General features: G+C 43.5%; 1 protein-coding gene across 1 annotated transcript; it reads left to right on the forward strand.

Annotated features, from left to right (window-relative positions):
• Positions 1–988: 988 nt before the first annotated feature.
• batf3 (basic leucine zipper transcription factor, ATF-like 3) lies at positions 989–21,663 on the forward strand. Its single transcript, XM_078230554.1, has 3 exons — positions 989–1,265; positions 1,381–1,485; positions 20,701–21,663. The coding sequence occupies exons 1-3, from the start codon at positions 1,191–1,193 to the stop codon at positions 20,911–20,913; spliced, it is 393 nt and encodes a 130-aa protein (XP_078086680.1). The 5' UTR covers positions 989–1,190; the 3' UTR covers positions 20,914–21,663.
• The last annotated feature ends 248 nt before the right edge of the window (positions 21,664–21,911 follow it).

The following is a 21,911-nucleotide window of genomic DNA, read 5'->3' on the forward strand; positions in this document are numbered from 1 at the left end:
GCGTTGTATGTTCTGTATAATTGAGGTTGGTGCAAGCACTTTTTGGTCTTCGCAAGTTGAGATTCGGTCGAGTAAGGCTTCCAATGTCAAACGTTAAGATAAAGCTTGCTGCTGTGTCATTTTTCAAATGAACTTCCAGTGCCCTTCTCAACGACTCGCCTTATTTCAGGATTTCTTGTGCATTCAGTTGGATCAATATGTCACTCTCGTTTGAATAAATTACCGCTAAACGGGAAAGCTGTACAACAGTTTGTGCAATGTCAGAAACTAAATGAGCATATATATATATATGGTAAGTTATCCTTTTAATATAAATTACATCACTTTAACTTGGCTTTGCCTAGACACAACAAATGAAAACACATCAAAATCACCTTAAGGACATTTCGTAAAATATAAGTGAACCCATCAGGGGCGTTTCTGACACGCTTAAGCTGAAGTTAGCTCCAGTGAAAGTGGTTCGAATGTTGAATGGGGCGGAGAGAGGTTATTATAGTTCTGCAGCCACAGTCACGCCCGAGTTTATTCTACATTGCTGGCAGTATCGGTTCTGTGCATGTTGATTTTTAGTTTCCGAGGGAGTAGGTTTTCTTGTAATTCTCTGAGAGTCTGAAGGAATACCCCAGCCAGTGCTAGTTCACTGTCAAATTGTTCCTCACTGAACTAGGCGCCGGGGTTAGTGGAAATTGTAATCAAAAATATAGCATCGGTACATCTGAACAAAGAGCAGTCGCTGTTGTAGCCAGACATTTGCAAGGGCGCCGAGTTGGAATAATAAGAAGTTGTGTCCTGTTAATCTTCCGCACAGTGAGAGTTTAAAGAGCGGGTGTTGGATCACTAGGGCTGATCCTACAGGGTTGGTCAGTGGAGACTGAAGGCAGGATTTCTTTTTGAGATTCCTTCAAACCCAGGTTTAATAAAGCCACGCCACGTGACTTACTGAAAATTTGGCAAACGCATTCCAAGAAGAAAATACTTTTCTACACAAAGTGAAACTCTCAAACCTGCTTTTAGTTTTACAGTTGCATCATAACAGAAAGATCTGGAATCCAAAGCATGCTCAACATCAGCCTCAATGCTTTACTCTAGCAGTTCAATGGGGGATCTGGGATTTTGACAGCAAGTTGGTTTTCTTTGGCAGTCGCTTACAGTTTGTGTGTGTGTGTCAATGTGATTTGTGTGTGTGTGTCATGTCTGAGCTAAGTTCTGCGAAGTTAATCGTGTACAGTCCTACGGACGACAGCTGTACAGACCGAGAATCACAGGTCAGTGACAAAAAATGATCAATGTTTCAACCTCTCATGGCTATTCAGCCATTGCGCCCATCACAGCTGTTACCACAACAAGCTCGCGAATCTCCTGTTTTGAACTATTTTAAAGGATCATGGAGGCGACAATAAGAGACTTCGGAGAAGGGAAAAGAACAGGATCGCTGCGCAGAGGAGTCGGAAGAAGCAGACACAGAAGGCAGATCAGCTACACGAGGTAAGAAGCCCAGAGACGGAGCTGCCAGTGGTCGGCCCCCTTTATGGATTTTAACTCCTTTGTAACAGAGTATTTCAGCCAATAATGATTTGCAACACAACCAAAATCCAATACAGAAAACGGCACGGTTAGACATTAGGAAATACTTTCAAGGAATTAATTTGCATTTTTTAATCCTATAAAATGAATAACTTTGAATTAAAATGAAATCCCCCCATTGGGGTTTTTGGCTGTTCAGTAATTACTCAAGAATGTCCCATCCCAATTGCAAAACTGATGGGACTGTCCCATCCCAATTGCAAAGCTGATTTAAATGCGGATCGCAATTCATTGAGCTCACTGACTTAATTCTAAAAACAAAACTGGGGATCGCTTAAAAGCTTCCTTCTACCATGTGGGGAATTAATTCTCTTACGGCTGAGAGTGAGATCAGGTGTGATGTCCCTTCTTGTCAGCTTGGATCTAATATGTCTCGCTTGTGGAGACCATGAATTGGATTCAATCTGAATAGGTTTTTGGAGCAAGCCAGGAGATGGATTAGGGACTTGCCCTGTTCACTCTGCACATTGGCTTTGTAACTCTGAGAAAGGAATATTTTTTTTAAAATTCCTACATTCGATTTACAGTAAAGTCTGCAGGGGAGAATTAAATGCAAATCGAGTTATGGCGCTGAGTAACAAAGCCTGCGATTGCTATGTGTCGTTTAGTTGACCTTAATCTATAAAGATGTGGCTTTTTAAGATACATTTCTGGAACTCTCGCATTCATGCAGAGTTACTAGGAGCACAGTTGGTTAAAATGCCTACTGTACTACTCTACCCTTGTGTGTGCCGCACTTGACTTTTCTGACTCTTTGATCCATTTGAAAGTATCTATCCAAAATGATAAACTCTGCAAAAGTTAAGCACTTTGCCTGGCAATAAAATGTTAACAAGTTAATTGGTGTGCTGACATGTGGTGTACAATCATATCTAGCTGTTTGCTCTTTCTCCTTTTTGGTTTTTGAAAAATACAATTTCTTAGAATTGTGTGCTCATCAAAGTGAATGATACTTTCACTGGTGAGGGGATCTTTTCTCCTTTATGTACATTACGTCCATATTAATCACTTCTAGATAAGGTTATGCATGGGTTAGATGCAATGTATAGTTCTACATTATCTGCCTGAATGTGACATCGTGTATTATTCCCGGTGGTCGTCTGAACATAAATCACAAAGTTAACATGCAGGACAATTGGGAAAGCAGATAGCATGCTTACCTTTTATTGCAAAGGGACTGGAGTGTAAGTGTAGTTTTACTGTAATTGTATATGGCTTTCATGAGATCACACCTCATGTACTGTGTGCAGTTTTGGTCTCCTTACCTAAGGAAGGGTATACTTGTCTTAGAGCAGGGCTTCTCAAACTGTGAGCCTGCAAAAAGGAAGATGTCAGCTTTCTTGAAACACTGCCTTTCCATCAATTTCCCTAGTGGCAGGCTCCTGTTCCCCCACATCCCTGTTGAAGGACTAAAGCCCTCCCACTCCTCTTTCCCCTCCTCCCCCCCACTCAGCAGTTGAGGCTTCCTCCTTCCCCCTGTTCAACAACTGGCACCTCCCCCTAATAGCTCTCGTGATCCCTCACCCCAAATTTTCACTCTGGGGTCACACCAAGTCTGCGGCATTAAAATGGGGTCACATCAGGAAAATGTTTGGGAAGCAGTGCCTTGGTGGGAGTGCAGCAAAGGTTTATTATTGATTGCAGAATCAAAGCCATTATCTCTGTAGACCTGGAGTAGCTGCTATGGGAAGAATTAAACAAATGGCAATGCTAATTGGCAGTTAATAACTCGAATGAAATAACAAGGAGGGCTGAATATCAACTGAAGGGAGGTAGGACATTTTCACAAAGCATTCCGTAGGATTTACAACACAGAAACAGCTCATTCAACTCAACTGGTCAGTGCTTCACCTGAGCTTCCTCCCACCCCTCTTCACCCCAGCCTGTCAACTTGTTATTCTCCTTCACACATGTCCACCTTCCCCTTCGGTGCATCTTTCCTATTGGACTCACCAGCTCTTTGTGGTGTGAGTTTCACATTCTCACCACCTTCTTGAGTAAAGAAATTTCACCTGAATTCCTTTTGGATTTATTAGTGACTGTCTTATATTCACAACCCCTGGTTTTGCTTTCTCAACAATTGGAAAGATTTTCTCCATGTCTACCCTGTTAAAACTTTCATAATTTTAAAGACCTCTATCAGGTCACCCCTCAGCCTGGAGGAAAGAGCCTGACCCCCATCACCTTCATCCCCACCCCAACACCCTTTATCTATCTTTCCCAATGTTATGAGCTCTCAATGTAAGGGAGATTGGAATGTAATTCAGTGCATGTTGGAGTTACCAGACCCTGGTTCGATTCCCAACGTGGGTCACTGTGCAGAGTCTGCACGTTCTCCCCGTGTCTGCGTGGATTTCCTCCAGGTGCTCTGGTTTCCTCCCACAGTCCAAAAGACTGGTTAGGTGCATTGGCCATGCTAAATTCTCCCTCGATGGATCCAAACAGGCGCTGGAGTGTGGCAACTAGGGGTTTTTCACAGTGGCTTCATTGCAGTGTTAATGTGGGCCTCCTTGTGACACTAATAAATAAACTTAGACTTATAAGGCAGTCCTGGTCTTCAAAGACACTACGACTACTAAATCCCTATTTATTAGTAAAAATCTGCTTATTGTTCTGCCACTTAGTCCTACCTCATTGTCATGTACCAACTGAATGAAACTGGTTTTCATTTGCTCTTGATGGAAGTTTCTCTTCTCAGATGCAGCCTGGTCTGAGTATTTCCAACAATTTTTGTTTTTATTTCTGCTTTTTATTTTAATGTTTAGTTAATTTAATGTTTGATTATTTAACAAATTAGGCCTCATTTCATTGGTTGATTTTTTTGTCTTGAGGATTCATGATGCTTTGAATTTTGACACAAGGTGTGTAACATAACATGTCTGAAACTTATAATTATGCTCATGAATCTCCTGTTACTTTACATATAGAAAATCAGGATAAAATTTCCCTCCGAGAGCCTTATTGGTATTGTAAGTTTGGACATGGGAATCTCCAGCTTCTGAAGCTCCATATAGGAATAGATTTTCTATTCATTTTTTCTTATTCATTTATGGAATGTGGGCATTACTAGCAATACCAGTATTCTCTATCCCTATTTACCTCTGAGAAGGTTGTGGTGAGCTGTCTTCTTGAACCACTGCAATCCTTGTGATGGAGATAGATCCACAATACTGTTAGAAAAGGAGTTCCAAGATTTTGACCCAGTAACTGTGAAAGAATGGTGATATTGTGACAAGTCAGGATGGTGTGTGGCTTGGAGGGGCTCTTGGAGTTGGTGGTGTTCCCATGCATCTGCTGCTCTTGTCCTTTTAGGTGCTAGAGATCTCAGTTTTGGAATGTGCTGTTGAAGGACTTTGTCAAATTTCTCCAGTGCATCTTGCAACCACTGTGTGCCGTTGGTGGAGAGAGTGAATGTTTAAGGTGGTGGATATGGTGTCAATCAAGTGAGCTGCTTTGTTCTGAATGGTCTCGAGCATCATTGGCACTGCACTCATCCAGTAAAGTCAAGTAATCCCACACACTACTCATGTGCCTTGGAGATGGTGGACAGGCTTTGAGGAATGAGAAGGTGGGTTAATCGTACAAAAGTCCCAGCCTCTGATTGCTCTTGTAGGCTAGTCCAGTTAAGTTTCTGGTCAATGGTAGGAGTTAATGGTAGGGTTTTCAGTCGTCGTAATGTTGTTGAAAGTCAAGGAGAGTTGGTTAGATGGTCATTGCCTAGCATTTGTGTGGCATGAATTGCAGGCTGCAGGAATGACTGTGTCACAGAATTATGAAACCCATGTTTGTGGCATGTGTAGGAAGCTTAATATATTAAAGACAGTCATAAAAAGAATTGCAGAGCAAAGGGATAAACTGATATCCAGAATATTTAATGCAATTTGAGAGTGGTGAATTTCACAATATGCCTTAATTGTTAAGTGATTGAAATTCAGGTATAGAATAGTCATGCAGAATTAGAGATAATACCGTATAAATAAAAAAATATATGATTGGTGTGGATTTAAAAAGAATGAACTGGGTGAACATGATATTGCTGCCTCCTTTATGAAGTAAAAATCTGATTGATTGATTAATTTATTACAATTGCATTTATACAGACTGCCAAGTCATCCACATTTGTCTAAGTGTGTTAGCCATTCATTGGATAAGTAAAGGACATGGTGCAAGTCCTTTAGGAACTTCACAGCACTTACCAACTGGTTGCAAGCTGTATTTGTGGCCTCCCACTAATAATTGACCACAGCAACAGCACTGAGTAATTTTTCTACCAGAGCCTCAATGATGCCAGCCATCTGCTCTTCAGTAAGGATGCCCACAGTGCAACAGCCACGAGTGAAACCTCAGAGCAGGGAGTGGGTAGATTTGCCAGTGGCTATGGTCACCTTTTATATTTTTGGGTCTTTCCAGGCCAGAGCTTGTGATATTTGCAACACCTCCTAGTTTGCTTTCCACTGTTTCGTAAGGGTGCTGACCTAGGTGCTGTATTCCAAGAATGCTGAATACATTTCACCACCTTGTAAGAGAGAAGTAGATGGAGCAAGCATGAAGCTTTGCAAGGGTTGCAGGTTTTCCCACGGTACAAGGTGCCATTGACTGTACGATCCACTGTACCATCTGCATCCAGAACAAACTAGAAGGTGGCTCTGAGCTGGCTAGCTAACAGGCAACATAGAGTCAAAGCATGATTACAACCTGAAAAGAGGTCATTTTCCCCTTTGTCTACGCTGGCCCTCTGTAAAAGCAATTTAACTAGTTCTACTTACCCACCTTTCTCCATTACTCAGCATTTTATTTCTCTACAGTTGCTTATTCAATCCCCTGTTGAAAGCCACAATGTCCCTCCACCACACACTCAGGCAGTGCATTCCAGATCCCAATCTGTGTGGATGAACAGTGTGTGAGGGTAGTGGTGCAGTTGGTGAGATTTGACATTTGAAGAATGTTATCTTTTATTGCGAGGAGAATTAAATATAAAGATAAGGGAATTCTACTACAGTTCAACAGGGCTTTGGTAAGACAACGGGCTGTGTTCTCTGATCTCACCCGTATCTGGGATTCTCCGATCCAGCTGCAGTGAACAGAGATTTGGCTGAGCGCCAAGTTCTCTGTTCTCGCTGGCAGCAATTGCGGGGGGTGAATAGCTGGAGAATTCTGGCCAATATCTGGAGTACTGTGTACAGTCTTGGTCTCCTTCTTGAAGAAAGGATAAAATTGCATTAGAAACAATTCAGAGAAGGTTCACTGAACTAGATTCCTGGAATGGAGCAGTTATCTTTTGAGAAAGGTTGTATTGGAGTTGAGAGAATGAGAGGTAATCTTTAAGTTTTAATTTATTTATTAATGTCATCGCAAGTAGGCTTACATTAATACTGCAATGAAGTTACTATGAAAATCACCTGGTTGTCACACTGTTCGGGTACACGGAGGGAGAATTTAGCATGGCCAATGCACCTAACCAGCATGTCCTTCGGACTGTGGAGGGGAAACTAGAGCACCTGGAGAAAACCCACGCAGACATGGGGAGAATGTGTAGACTCCACACAGACAGTGACCCAAGCCAGGAATTGAACCCAAGTCGCTGGCGCTGTGAGGCAACAGTGCTAACCACTGTGCCACCCATCTTATTGAAACTTATAAGATCCTGAGGGGATTTGATAGGATGGATGCTGAGAGGATGTTTCTTCATGTGGGAGAGACTAGAACAAGGGACACAGTTTAAATGTAAAGGATCTCCCATTTAAGATGGAAACGGTGAGAAGTTTTTCTCTGAGGGTCATTAGTCTATGAAATTCTCTTTCACAGAGAGTAGTGGTGGTTGGGTCATTGAATATTTTAAAGGCAGATTCACATAGATTCTCCATTGACTAGGGAGTCAAAGGCTTTTGGAGATGGTCAGGAAAGTAGAGTTGAGGCTACAATCAGATCAGCCATGATTTTATCAAAAGGTGAAACAGGCTCGAGGGACTGACTGGCCTACTCCTGCCTCTAAGTTGTATGTCCATATCTACTCTGTCTATACCTCATGGTTTTGAACACTTTTATCAAATCTCCTGTTAACCCTCTCGTCTCAAATCAGAACAACCTCACCACCTTCAATCTACCCAAGTAATTGATGTCCTTCACCCCGGAACTATTTTTGTAAATCTTTTCTGCACCCTAGGTCTCCAAAACCTTCACAACCTTCCAAAAAGAAGTACGCAGTCAAAAAATTGAGGGGTGAATTAGGAAACACTAATTTGTACAATGGATGATAGAAGTTTGGATGAATTGTTAATTTAAAAATTAAGATGGGCATGTTTTTAGTAGCCATAGGTATTAGGAAATATAAGGCAGAGGTGGCTATATGGAGTTAGGTTGCAGATCAGCCTTTATTTTATTATATTCTATTTCTCAAAGGGGTAAATGGCCTACCCATGTTGCACTGCTCCTAAAACCACCATCTGGTAATCACTGTTAGTGATCGTGGTTTTTTAAGCCTTTAATTTAATTAATTGAATTTAAATTCCATCGGATTTGAATTCACATCTCTGGAATATTAGTTCAGGCCTCCAGACTACTAGTTTAGCAACATAACTACTGTGCCCAACTCACATGCACCTGCCAATGTATCCAGCATCTTGCGGACCTATCAGCCTCCTCTGTTGGCTGCCTCATCAAGTTTCACATCTGAATTTTCTGCAGCCAAATATTGCTCTTCGACAAGCTGGTGCCTGTGCTACCATTCATCACCTGCTCTGGCTGTAACCCATTCATACCCATGGCCTCATTATGTGTGGACTCTACCTCCACGCTATCCTGTAAAGTGTCTGTAAAGGTTAGATGGATTGGCCATGATAAATTGCCCCTTAGTGTCAGGGGGAGTAGCTAGGGTAAATGCATGGGGTTATGGGGATAGGGCCTGGGTGGGATTGTGGTCAGAGCAGACTTGATGGGTCGAATGGTCTCCTTCTGCACTGTAGGATTCTATGATTCTGTGTCAGTGTCTGAGCTAGTGGCGATGAGGATGTTCCTTCATCCTCAATGCAAGAGCAAACTACTGCAGCTTCTGGAAATCTGACATAAAAACAGAAAATGCTGGAAATACTCAGCAGGCCTGCAGCATCTGAGCAGAGAAACATCGCTCTGATCAATGTCATTGACCTGAAATGTTAACTCTGTTTCTCTCTATAGATGCTGCCTGACCTGCTGAGCATTTCCAGCGTTTTTGTTTTTCCTTCTTGTCCTCCTGCTCTTTTTCTCTCCCATCCCTGCCCAAACAGGTTGCAGTTCTTGGGTATCGGAAATGAAAAAGCACAAGGGTAAGGTTGTGATTATGGGTTGGGGGGAAAGTAAAAGGTGACTGCTTACCCCATGCCAGCTAAATCAGAAGGGACTGTGGGCCGAGTAGAAAGTGGGATTGGCCGGAGAAAAAGGTATGACTTTGCCTTCCATTACTTTCAAAATGATTTCGGATGCACCACTGGCTGTGAACTCATTCATGGCCTCTCCAATAATGGCAGCCACTATCTCCTTCATCAGGGCATGTTCTCCACCAGTTAACTGCTGCTGTCTCTGGTTATGTACCACTTCTTCCTGCAAGAGAGGTGTGTGAGTGAGTATCTTGCACTGTCTTTGGATGATGTGACAGTCATGGCTGAATAACTGGCAGTGCATGCAAGCTGTGAGTTGTAGGTCTGAGATTTGCAGCAGTGCTAAGTGTGTAACAGTGAGGTGAAGCTATGTGTGTGATATATCACTGATGGTAGGTGAGTCTTGGGGGTGTGGATGAACAGTGTGTGAGGGTAGTGGTGCAGTTGGTGAGATTTGACATTTGAAGATGAATTTATCAACCTTGGCCATTCGTTTGAGGTGATTGAATTTCTTGTGGTACTGCATTCAGGTTCTCGAGGCTAAAGTCCCGACGTTGACTATTGTGATCTGCTCCCACTGCCCCGACAGTGGATGGCCTCATGATCCCTTATGGATAGACGGCTTCTCTTTGCCTCTTCAACTTCTCTGCCAGGGTCTCCAGTACAGCATCAGAGATCCTTGGAGGACTCTTTCTGCCTTGTTGCATAATTCACTGTTCTTTTTTCTCTCACTCTCCTATGCAACCAGTTGCAGAATGCACCTCCCCTTTAAAAGTTGCAAACTAGATTTACATAATGCCGGCTAGCTTTGTGCAATGTTACCATGCAAACTTGGGTCCTCTGCTGAAACGTGACCACTTGGCAATACATTTAGTCAATTATCAGGTCAATCACATAGTGTGATACCTGGGCTTGTTTCCAGCCTTGTCCAACTTTGCAGCCTAGGTCTTTCTTACTGTTACATGTGATGTACATGTGTATCCTTCTCAGTTGTCTGGGAAGTATTCTGGGCAAGTGCTAATCTGGTAGTTCCTGCCAGTATTAGGGGGTTCAGGGAGGTAGGCAAGGGGTTGGAATGGGAGTCAGGGTTGGGATAGTCAAGGGGGTCCAATGGGGGGGATCAGCAAGTCCAGTGAGGGGAAGGCAAAGCAGGCAGGAGTGGATGGGGTGGTGGTGTCAGTACCAGTTACCCAGGAGCTAGATGTGGTTTCAATCATTCAAACTTTTGCTGGATAACTTCTGTAAGGATCCATCCAAAATCTTGGATTTCAATTGGAGTTTTGGATGGTTTCCAGTGCAGGGTAATTGTGAACTTTCCAGGCAATTCCCGTGAAATCTTTACAGGAAACCCCCCGTGAATCTTTGTGGTATCCCATGGGTACAATGCCCTGGAGATCAGAAATTATGGGCTATTGACTCTCTGGTAGTTATTTTTAAGCACCAAGTCTCTTGGCAGACAATGTTATCATTTTATTTAGATTTTTTGAATAATAGTGGGTTTACTCTGCAAGGATATTGAATTGTAGAAATCTGCTTCATGCTATTTGATTGTTGCTTAGTGTGGCTAGGCGGCAGTTTGTTTTGGTCAAAGGCAGCTGGTTGTTGGCAACGGGCAGCTGGACCTTTCTTGGGCATGGGGTGGGTTGTAGTGGGTGTTGTGGCTGATACACTCTGCCCAACCACCAACACTGCATCTTGTGGTTTTGTGGGGCAGGAAGGCACCCAAGATGTGGCCATAGTGGCATGGGAACCTGCTGCCCATCACATGTTCTAATGGAGGTCATCATCAGGTAAGATCCTAGAGTAAATAACTGGTCCACATGTTTTCAGCTCCATGTGGGAGCTATATCAAACATATAGAAACAGAAAAACTACAGCACAAACAGGCCCTTCGGCCCACAAGTTGTGCCGAACACATCCCTACCTTCTAGAGCTACCTATAACCCTCCATCCTATTAAGCTCCATGTGCTCATCCAGGAGTCTCTTAAAAGACCCCATTGAGTTCGCCTCCACCACCACTGACGGCAGCCGATTCCACTCGCTCACCACCCTCTGTGTGAAAAACTTCCCCCTAACATTTCCCCTGTACCTACCCCCCAGCACCTTAAACCTGTGTCCTCTTGTAGCAGCCATTTCCACCCTGGGAAAAAGCCTCAGAGTCCACCCGATCTATGCCTCTCAACATCTTATATACCTCTATTAGGTCTCCTCTCATCCTTCGTCTCTCCAAGGAGAAAAGACCGGGCTCCCTCAGCCTATCCTCGTAAGGCATGCCACTCAATCCAGGCAACATCCTTGTAAATCTCCTCTGCACCCTTTCAATCTTTTCCACATCCTTCCTGTAATGAGGCGACCAGAACTGAACACAGTACTCCAAGTGGGGTCTGACGAGGGTCTTATATAGCTGCATCATTATCCCCGGACTCCTAAACTCAATCCCTCGATTGATAAAGGCCAGCACACCATACGCCTTCTTAACCACCTCCTCCACCTGCGGGGCCGATTTTAGAGTCCTATGGACCCGGACCCCAAGGTCCTTCTGATCCCCTACCGTACTAAGAGTCTTTCCCTTTATATTGTACTCCTTCATCCCATTTGTCCTACCAAAATGGACCACGACGCATTTATCTGGGTTGAAGTCCGTCTGCCACTTCTCCACCCAGTCTTGCACCCTATCTATGTCCCTCTGTAACTTCTGACATCCCTCCAGACTATCCACAACCCCACCAACCTTCGTGTCGTCGGCAAACTTACCAACCCATCCCTCCGCTTCCTCATCCAGGTCATTTATGAAAATGACAAAAGCAAGGGTCCCAGAACAGATCCCTGGGGCACACCACTGGTGACCGACCTCCATTTAGAAAAAGACCCAGCTATACCCACTCTCTGCCTCCTTTGGGAAAGCCAGTTCTGGATCCACCGGGCAGCAGCCCCTTGGATCCCATGCCCTCTCACTTTTTCTAGAAGCCTTGCATGGGGGACCTTATCGAATGCCTTGCTAAAATCCATATAAACCACATCTACCGCCTTCCCTTCGTCAATGTGTTTACCTGGGCTATCCCTATTCCTATAATATATATATAATATATATATATTATATATATATATTTTAATATATTAATAGCTACATTTAAAATTTGGGTTTAGATCCAGTTCAAACAGTGTGGAGTAAAATATTTCTCTGGCGGCATGGTGGTACAGTGGTTAGCACTGCTGCCTCACAGCGCCAGGGACCCAGGTTCAATTCCGACCTCAGGTCACTGTCGAAGTGGAGTTTGCACTTTCTCCTTGTGTCTGTGTGGGTTTCCTCCGGGTGCTCTGGTTTCCTCCCACAGTCCAAAGATGTGCAGGTTAGGTTGATTGGCCATACTAAATTGACCCTAGTGTCAAGGGGATTGTGTGAGGTTACGGGAATGGAGCCTGGGTGTGATGTGGTCAGTGCAGGCTCCTGCACTGTAGGGATTCTATGATTCATTCTATGATTCTATGACATTAATAGGGTGCTAACTGAAATGAGTGAACAGATTCAACTTTATTTTTACCAAAGACAAGTTAGAAACACAATATGTTGTTGTTAATGAAGAAAATGATGAAAACTTGGACTGTAAAATAACTGGTGTACAAAATTGACTTTTTTTTTATTCATTCGTGGGACATGGGTGTTGCTGGCCAGCATTTATTGCTCATCCCTAGTTGCCCTTGAGAAGGTGGTGGTGAGCTACCGTTTTGAATTGCTGCAGTCCATGTGCTTTGGGTTGATCCACAATGCTGTTAGGGAGGGAATTCCAGGATTTTTATCCAGTGACTGCGAAGGAACAGTGATATATTTCCAAATCAGGATGGTGAGTGGCTTGGAGGGGAACTTGCAGGTGGTGGTGTTCCCATTATCTGCTGCCCTTGTCTTTCTAGATGGAAGTGGTCGTGGGTTTGGAAGGTGCTGTCTAAGGACCTTTGGTGAATTGCTGCAGTGCATCTTTTAGATAGTACACATTACTGCTACTGAGCGTCGGTGGCGGAGGGATTGAATGTTTGTAGATGTGGTGCTAATCAAGTGGACTGCTTTGTCCAGGATAGTGTTGAGCTTCTTGAGTGTTGTTGGAGCTGCACCCATCCAGGCAAGTGGGGAGTATTTCATCACACTCCTGACTTGTGCCTTGTAGATGGTGGATAGGCTCTGGGGAGTCAGGAGGTGAATTACTCACCGCAGTATTCCTACTATTCTGACCTGCTTTTGTAGCCACTGTGTTTATGTGATGAGTCCAGTTGAGTTTCTGGTCAATGGTAACTCCAAGGATGTTGACAGTGGGGGATTCAGTGATGGTAACACCATTGAATGTCAAAGGGTGGTGGTTAGAGTGTCTCTTATTGGTGACGGTCATTGCCTAGCATTTGTGTGGCGCGAATGTTACTTGCCACTTGTCAGCCCAAGCCTGGATATTGTCCAGATCTTGTTGCATTTGAACATAGACTGCTTCAGTATCTGAGGAGTCGCAAATGGTGCTGAACATTGTGCAATCATTGGCGAACATCTCCACTTCTGACCTTATGATAGAGGGAAGGTCATTGATGAAGCAGCTGAAGATTGTTGGGCCTAGGACACTAACCTGAGGGATTCCTGCAGAGATGTCCTGGAGCTGAGATGACTGACCCTCCACAACCACAACCATCTTCCTATGTACCAGGTATGACTCCAACCAATGGAGAGTTTGCCCCCTGATACACATTGATTCCAGTTTCGCTAGGACTCCTTGATGCCACACTCGGTCGAATGCGGCCTTATCTCAAGGGCTGTCACTCTCACCTCACCTCTGGAATTCAGCTCTTTTGTCCATGTTTGAACCAAGGTTGTAATGAGGTCAGGAGCTGAGTGACCCTGGCAAAACCCAAACTGGGCATCACTGAGCAGGTTATTGCTGAGCAGGTGCTGCTTGATAATATTGTTGATGACCCCTTCCATCACTTTACAGATGATCGAGAGTAGACTGGGCGGTAATTGGCCGGGTTGGATTTGTCCTGCTTTTCGTGTATAGGACATACCTGGGCAATTTTCCACATTGTTGGGTAGATGCCAGTGTTGAAACTGTATTGGAAGAGCTTGGCTAGGGGAGCGGCAAGTTCTGGAGCATAAGTCTTCAGTACTTTTGCCGGAATGTTATCGGGGCCCATTGCCTTTGCAGTATCTAGTGCCTCCAACCATTTCTTGATTTCACATAGAGTGAATCGAATTGTCTGGAGACTGACATCTGAGATGCTGGGGACGACTGGAGGAGACTAAGATGGATCATCCACTCGGCACTCCTGGCTGAAGATTGCTGCAAATACTTCAACCTTGTCTTTTGCACTGATGTGCTGGGCTCCTCCATCATTGAGGATGGGGATATTTGTGGACTAGTACAGGTCCAGTGCTAAGTGCTCTTCTGGTTTGAGATCCTTGTTGATGTATTATCGATAGATTCTGACATGCAAGGGAAATTTTCTGCTCACACCAGAAGACCGCACCCATCGTCTGTGCTGCCTGTGGTTTTTCCAATTTGCGCTGCTAGCGGTGAGGTTCTCCACCATCAGAGACTAGGTAATCTGATTATGAATGTTCATTGTTACTGGCTTCCCTCAATTTGAAAGTGAAGCTTTTCAGAAACCCTGCAACAGATACACAGATGAACAATTTACAGTCCTTGGGTTGGTGCTTGAGGAAGCAACTGTTCAACAGTGCAAAAAGCAATACACCGCCGTTGCTGGAAATCTGAAACAAAAACAGAAAATGTTTGCAAATACTCAGCATGTCTGTGGAAAGAGAAACAGTGTTAGTGGGTGGAATCTAATGCCCTCCCTGGGCCAAGTTAGAAGGCGTGGGCACATTTATTGGGGCAGGAGGGTGACAGGTGTGGACCCTGCCATCTTCCCACCTCTGCCCCGATTAAGGCTGGTAAGGATAGCTTGTGAACTGCCAGTCTGCTCCTTCACCAATCGAGGCTCTTAAGTGGGCAATTAATGGCGTCATCCCATTGTCACTGCTATTCAGCCAGGCTAGAAGCTCAAACAGCTAGTCTTGTCAGGCTCATTCAAAGGCACCCACCCGCTGCTTGATTGAAGGATCAAACATCAGGAAGGGAGGGGTTGCCAGCTAAGAGTCCCCCCCCCCCCCCTTCCCCTGATGCCCTCGGTTCTGCCCTCCTACCCAGGTGAGACCTCTGCCACCTGCACGAAAAACCACCCAATGTTTCAGGTCAGAGAAGCTTCTGATGAAAGGTTGCAGATGTAAACTGTTACCCATGCTTCTCTCTCCAGTAGTATTGAGTATTTCCAACTGTTTGGCAATGAGGATACCTTAACCAATAATCCCTAGTCTTTATGATAGCCTTTAATAATAGGTTGTACAGGGTACATCTATTCTGTTTCTGAACTCTCTGTGCTCTGGTTTTTAAAAAGAAAATTTCTGTATATCTTAAGGGTTAGAGCAGTGAGTTTAACACTGGGCCGTTCTCATAGAATTTTCTGAAGCTGAGCTCAATCACTGTTCATGGTGAACATAAAAACATAAGAATTGAGAGCAGCAGTGAGCCATTTGGCCCTTCACGCCTGTTCTGCCATTCAGTAATATCATGGCTGATCTAAATCAGCTACACTTTTATGCACTATCTCCATATCCCTTGATTCACTTAGTATCCAAAGACCTGTCGATCTCAGTTTTGAATATGCTCTATGACTGAGCATCCCGCAGCTCTCCAAAGATTCACAACCCTTTGAGTGAAGACATTTCTCCTCATCTCAGTCCCTAATGGCCCACCCCTTATTCTGAGACTATGATCTCTAATTCTAGATTACCAAATTAGGGGAAACATCCTCCCAACATGTGCTCTGTCAAATCTTTACAAATTTTATATGCCTCGAGAAATCACCTCTCATTCTTCAATAGGGGATATTGGCCTGGTCTATGCAATCTCTCATCACAACACAATCATCTAATTCCAGGAATTACTACGGATGCTGGAATCTGAAACAAAGAAACAGAAAATGCTGGTAACTCTCAGCAGGTCTGACTGTATCTGTGGAGAGATAACAGAGCTAATATTGAGTCAGGATGACCCTTTGAATCAGTCTAGTGATCCTTTGTTGCATTCCCTGAAAGGCAATGTATGCTTCCTTAAGTAAGGAGATAAAAACTCTGCACAATGCTCCAGGTGTGGTCTCACATAGGCACCATATAATGATAGCAAGACTTCTTTACTATTATACCGGAATCCTTTTGTAACTTACCATTTTTTTCCCTAAGTGCTCGCTGTACTTTCATGTTAACTTGTTATAGTTCAAAGTTTATTTATTAGTGTCACAAGTAGGCTTACCTTAATATTACAATGAGGTTACTGTGAAAATCCCCTTGTCGCCACACTCCAGCACCGGTTTGGGTACACTGAGGGAGAATTTAGCATGGCCAATGCACCTAATCAGCACGTCTTTTGGACTGTGGGAGGAAACTGGAGCACCCGGAGGAAACTCACACAGACATGGGGAGAACGTGCAAACTCCACACACACTGACCCAAGCCAGGAATTGAATCCGGGTCCCTGGTGCTGTGAGGCAGTAGTGCTAACCACTGTGCCACCGCGCTGCCCCTATAGAAGAAAAAGGAAGAATCCAAGCGGAACACTTACTTTCAGGCATGGACGAGAACCGAAGCGGCGATTTTTGGTTTATGAAACTAACACCTTCCCACTTGGCCACTGCACCATATACAAGGACTCCGGCGAAGGGGAATCAAGATATTGAATTCGATGATCAGCCAAGATCAAAATGAATGGCTGAGCAGGCTCGAAGGGCCAAATAGCCTACTTCTGCTTCTAGTTTCTATGTTTCTCAGTCCATGCTAATATAATACCCCCAATCCAATGAGCTCAAATTGTGTGTGACACTCTTGTGTGGTGCCTTATTGAATGCTATGTTGAAATCCAAATATGCTACTTCCACTAGCTCCTCATTATTTATCCTGCTACTTCCAATCTCAAAAACCTCAACAGATTTGTCAGCAAGACTTTCCCATTGATAAGTGTGTTCTAATTCCGCTCAATCATGTTATGATTTTTTAAATGCTCTGTTACCATGTCCTGAATAATAGAACCTAGCCTCTTCACTACTATTGATGACAGGCTAGCTGGTTTTTAGTTGCTCTTCTCTCTTCCTCTTTTCTTAAATAATGGGGTTACATTTGCTATCTTCCAATGCAAGGGGACCTAGGGAATTCCGGAAGATCAAAATCAGTGCAACCATTATCTTTGTAATTGCATCTTTTAAAGCACCAGAGTGCAGGCCATTAGGTCCCAGAGAATTATTAATTTTTCATCCCATTAACTTTTCCAGTGCTTTTTTTTATTAATACTAATTTCTAAGTTCCCCATTCACGCGAGACCTAGTTCTACACTATTTCAGAATGTTTTTTGTGTCTACTGCTATGAAGAAAGATACCAGGTGTTTGTAAATCCTCCATTTTGAATTATTTTGTTTCTGTCTCTAATGGGCCTACACTTTAAGTACACTCTTCCTTTTTCTATACCTACAGAAACTTTTTATTGTCTGTTTTATGTCTCTTGCTAGTTTACACTTATATTCTCATTCCTATTTCTTTATCAATGCCTTTCGAGAACAAGCCAAGACTGGACTTTAGCCATCAGCATAGTTGGAGGACAAGTAATAAAGTCCATCGTTGGCTTTTCAGCTCTTGGAACTACATTGTTGTTGGTACATCAAGCAGGAATCACAACTGAAGAAAGAGTTGGAGCATCTTTATTTCTGGTGGAGCTTTGGAGGTGCTGACAGAAGAAACACACTTCCAAATGACCCCAAAAAAGAGGAATCCCCACTGAGATTCATATTTTAAAGTTTGCAGTGACAAAGCACTGAATTTGAAAGACAGTGGCGCTCCACTGTCGGGATAAAAAGCAGGTCCCAAACCTGCATTTGCTGGGAGCACGACCAGCTCAGCAATTTTACAGCAGGTTGGCCAACTGCGGACCCACCATTTAAGGACAATGGGTGAGCTCCTGATGCTGCCAGCCCAGTCAGAGGACCAGTGGATATGAGGCCTCTGTGGCGTCACCGGGAGAGTTGGCCATTGCTGGTGGCCTGGTGCCTAAAGCGGATAATAAAAAAGATGTAAAAAATCGAGGGGACCCAGTGTCGAAGGAGTAACACCTCCAGGGGAATTATGGGGGCTTTGGGCCTTTCCTGCCTCCGGTCTCCTCTTTGATCCACAGAACTTGTATCCTGCGCTGCCATTGGGAGGCTGCATCCATTTAGCAAGTTGACTCCCTTTTCTGATGGCAATATAAAATGACTGCTAATTGGACCTTTTTAATTATACAAATCAACTGCCCTTGGAATAGGCAGTCTCTCTCTACTTCTAGTCCCACCATCTAACATGGCTCCCCATGATTTACTGCCCCGTCCCTGTCCCCCATCCTCCCCCTCCCACTTCCCAGTCTGCCTCCCATGGATTGATAATATGGGGCCTAAAAGTCAGGCAGGCAAAACACTGAAACAAACCCCTTAGAAAGTAAGAGACAATTAATGTAAGTACAGAAAACTTAGAGTAAAACTACAGAAGCACTTAGTTTTTGGATCCCATTGAACATACAGAGGATTCAACTTTAAGTGTTGCCCTCCTGTTAGCCCAGAATGTGCATGGCCCCTTTTATCTATTTATGCAGATGACTACAGTACTTTTCCAATAAACATCATTTGCAATTCTGCGTACATATGCTAATACACTTTCATTATATTTCAGTATTGAAACTAAGCTCTTGCCTGTCCATGTTGTGGGCTCCTTTGTCTTTTAAAGGGAAATTGACAAGATTAATCTGCAAGGGATTTTCCTTGGGGTTGAAACTTGAGCAATTTCCAGGCTGATACTCCAGTTCTGTATTGAGAGCGTGCTGCACCGTTAGAGGTGCCATCTTTCAGATCAATCATTAAACCAAGGCCCCATTTGCCTCATGAAAACAAAGTGCTGGAAAACTCAGCAGGTCTGGCAGCATCTGCGGAGAGAGAAAACAGTTAATGGGCTGGATTTTACAACCTTGCCCACAGCTGGGATTCTCCGATCCCTCTGCAGCGAACGGAGATTTGGCTGAGCGAGGCCGCAGGACGTGTGAACAACTGGAGAATTCTGGCCAACGCTTTGAGTTCAATGTGACACCTCTTCAGAACTGGTCCCTTTTTGCTCCCTCAGGTGGATGTATCCGATCCCAATGCGCTATTTGAAGATGAACAGTAGAATCCTTCCAGTGACCTGGTCATCATTTATCCCCAACCAACATCTAAAGAAACAGATTGTTGAGAGTTTCTTCATTAATTTAGTGACACAGAAGTAATTAATTGGATATAGAACACTTAGAATGTCCCAAAGGTTATGAAAGCAAGTTTTTTCCTTTTTCTTTGTGAATTGGATTTGATTGAGTAATGATGATTTATTTTCCTGGCCTGGGCATTGCAATTAAAATGCTGCTGTTATATTTAGCTGCTTCAGAACATGTTAAATGGAGGGGTCCTTAAACAAGGTTCCTCTACTGCACCTCCTGCTAGCTAGCTAGCATAGCATGGACAATAGACAGACATCTGCATTTAAAATGAATGTCAGGGAAGTTTAGTGAGGGCAGCAAGTTCATAATATTCTGTCATCAGACAATACGTACTTTCATACTCACAAACCGTGTCTAGTTATCAACTAATCTACAGGTAAGCAATGATAAAACATAGGTACTAAGGGACTGAAAATCCATGGGACCCAATCCTGGTAGGATTGGTCCTTCTTGAGCTTGTAGGTCAGTGAAAGGGCACCTTACTAGCATGCACTAGAGGCTGCCCATACGTGTTGTGTTGACAGAAACTGTCTACCTGTTATCTGTGGGTAGGGCTGAGGGGAAGGAGGTGGTGGAGGCACTCTAGGGCACAATCCCATAACCCAATACAGATCTCCCTGTTAAAGGGGCCATGGCAATGAGCATCTTCATTGTTGTTTCCTCGCCCAGAACGACAACCCCTCTCACCAAACCTCATGCCTGCCTTTCTAGAGGGAGTTATGCTACATATAACAAACATCCTGGTTTTGAATCTTATCCTGGGTCCATTTGGGGCCAGGGAAGAGAGAATTCCCAGCATGGGGAGTTCAGTCTCTCTGTTGCTTCCTGGTGTTTTCTGATCGATTCCAAAGGATTTCCACCAGAGTTAGTGTCAGGTTAAAGGCCGCAGAAACTCGACTTCTGAATAAGCCGGTCGGCCTGTTTCTAAGTGTAGGTTCAAAAAGTATGACTCAGAAATTGGAGAAGGTTTCTGCGAAACTGCTTATTCCACTATTTTTATCTGTTCCCCTTTTAGCTTAGCCGTCCACTCCCCTCCCCCTCCCTCTCCCCCTCAACCTACACAGCAACCCCCCCCCCCCATTGTTATCGCTGTCCACATTTCTTCCTTCTCCTGAGATTGCACAGATCAAACTATAATTATCTGAAAGTTGCTACGCTGTTTCTAATTTTTGTCTCCTTCCCAGATTTCCATCGAATATTACATATGTTCTTGCAAAGCCTATGTATTGAAGGCAGATGAGTTTGATCACAGCCCAGATGGACTTTGAATGCAAAGTTCCCCCATTTTGGGATTCCAGCATTGTGATGTTAAGCGTTCACAGGCAGCTTTGTTGAAACTGATTTTAATTCTTTTAGCTTACTCAATTTCTTTTTGAGTTCCCCTTATTTAAGACTGTGCTTTTTTTCACAGGAATATGAAAAGCTGGAACAGGAAAACACCGCTCTAAAAAGGGAAATAAGGAAACTTGGTGAAGAAGTGAAACATTTATCAGAAGCATTGAAAGATCATGAACGTTTATGCCCATTGATACATTGTGCCGTGAACTTTGTCACCATGCCTAGACCTCACCCTGATGTGCTCGCCAGCTGTTTACCACGTGATGGTCAAAGTGAAGTCTCGTAGATGGCTTTAGCACAGAATTTTGAATGTTATTTTATTTTGGAAGGCTAGGATACACTGTTACATGTTTGTATGCGTTTGACTTTTTGCAACCAGGAGAGTCCCGAGGACATTATTTATCAGATATTGGACGATACTCAGTCTGAGAGTCAGTGTGGACTCGATGGGCCGAATGGTTTCCTTCTGCACTATAGGGATTCTACAATCTTCTATGATCTATATTGCAAACTATATGATGCTGCTATGGCCCTATGCATGTATAGCCAAGTGGAAAGAAAGATTTTGCAGATTTATTGTCCCGCCTGTGGATCCTGCTTAGCTTAAACTCTATCTGTAAGACCACCAGAGTGAATGTATTTTATAGACATGTAGATTTTTTTTTCTTTTGCATAGTTTTCAGGGATTGTGCTCTTCACAAATCAAATGTAGTAAGGTTTTACACATGCCAGCAGTCACATAGCCGAAACCTGGCTCACATCTTTGTTTTAAACACACACGGGCAAAGGCAATCCAAAAGAATATGATGATTTGTTGCACAATTTAACAAGCTTTTCTGTGAACAGATAAGAAATTCAACTTTTTGAGAGAGGTCATTCTGAAATTGTTCATTTATTTCATAAGCTTTGCATTTTAACCCACTCTTTAGCAACGTGGACAACATTATAATTATTGAAACCAGCAGATACCATGTCATGATGTTCGTTCTTTAGTAGAAAACAGCAAAACTGACCAAATAAACAGTTACATTTTTGTGACCACTTGCACTAGTGTCCTAAATTCTATAGGAGTTTCATTTCCTCAAAGAAATGAAACAAAGAAAACAAGCCATGTTTTACACTAAATGAAGTAAAGTAATAACTATCTCCACAGAGCAATGAATTATGCTAATTTTATCATATTAAGGATATGAACAGGTAAGAGCTACCCCTGTATGAAATAAATTGTTCCTTCAGTTCCTGAGTGAAATTTACTTTGTGATATGGAATGTATTATTGCCATGG

Source organism: Mustelus asterias, chromosome 15, assembly GCF_964213995.1.
Source record: "Mustelus asterias chromosome 15, sMusAst1.hap1.1, whole genome shotgun sequence".
Taxonomy (NCBI): Eukaryota; Metazoa; Chordata; class Chondrichthyes; order Carcharhiniformes; family Triakidae; genus Mustelus; species Mustelus asterias.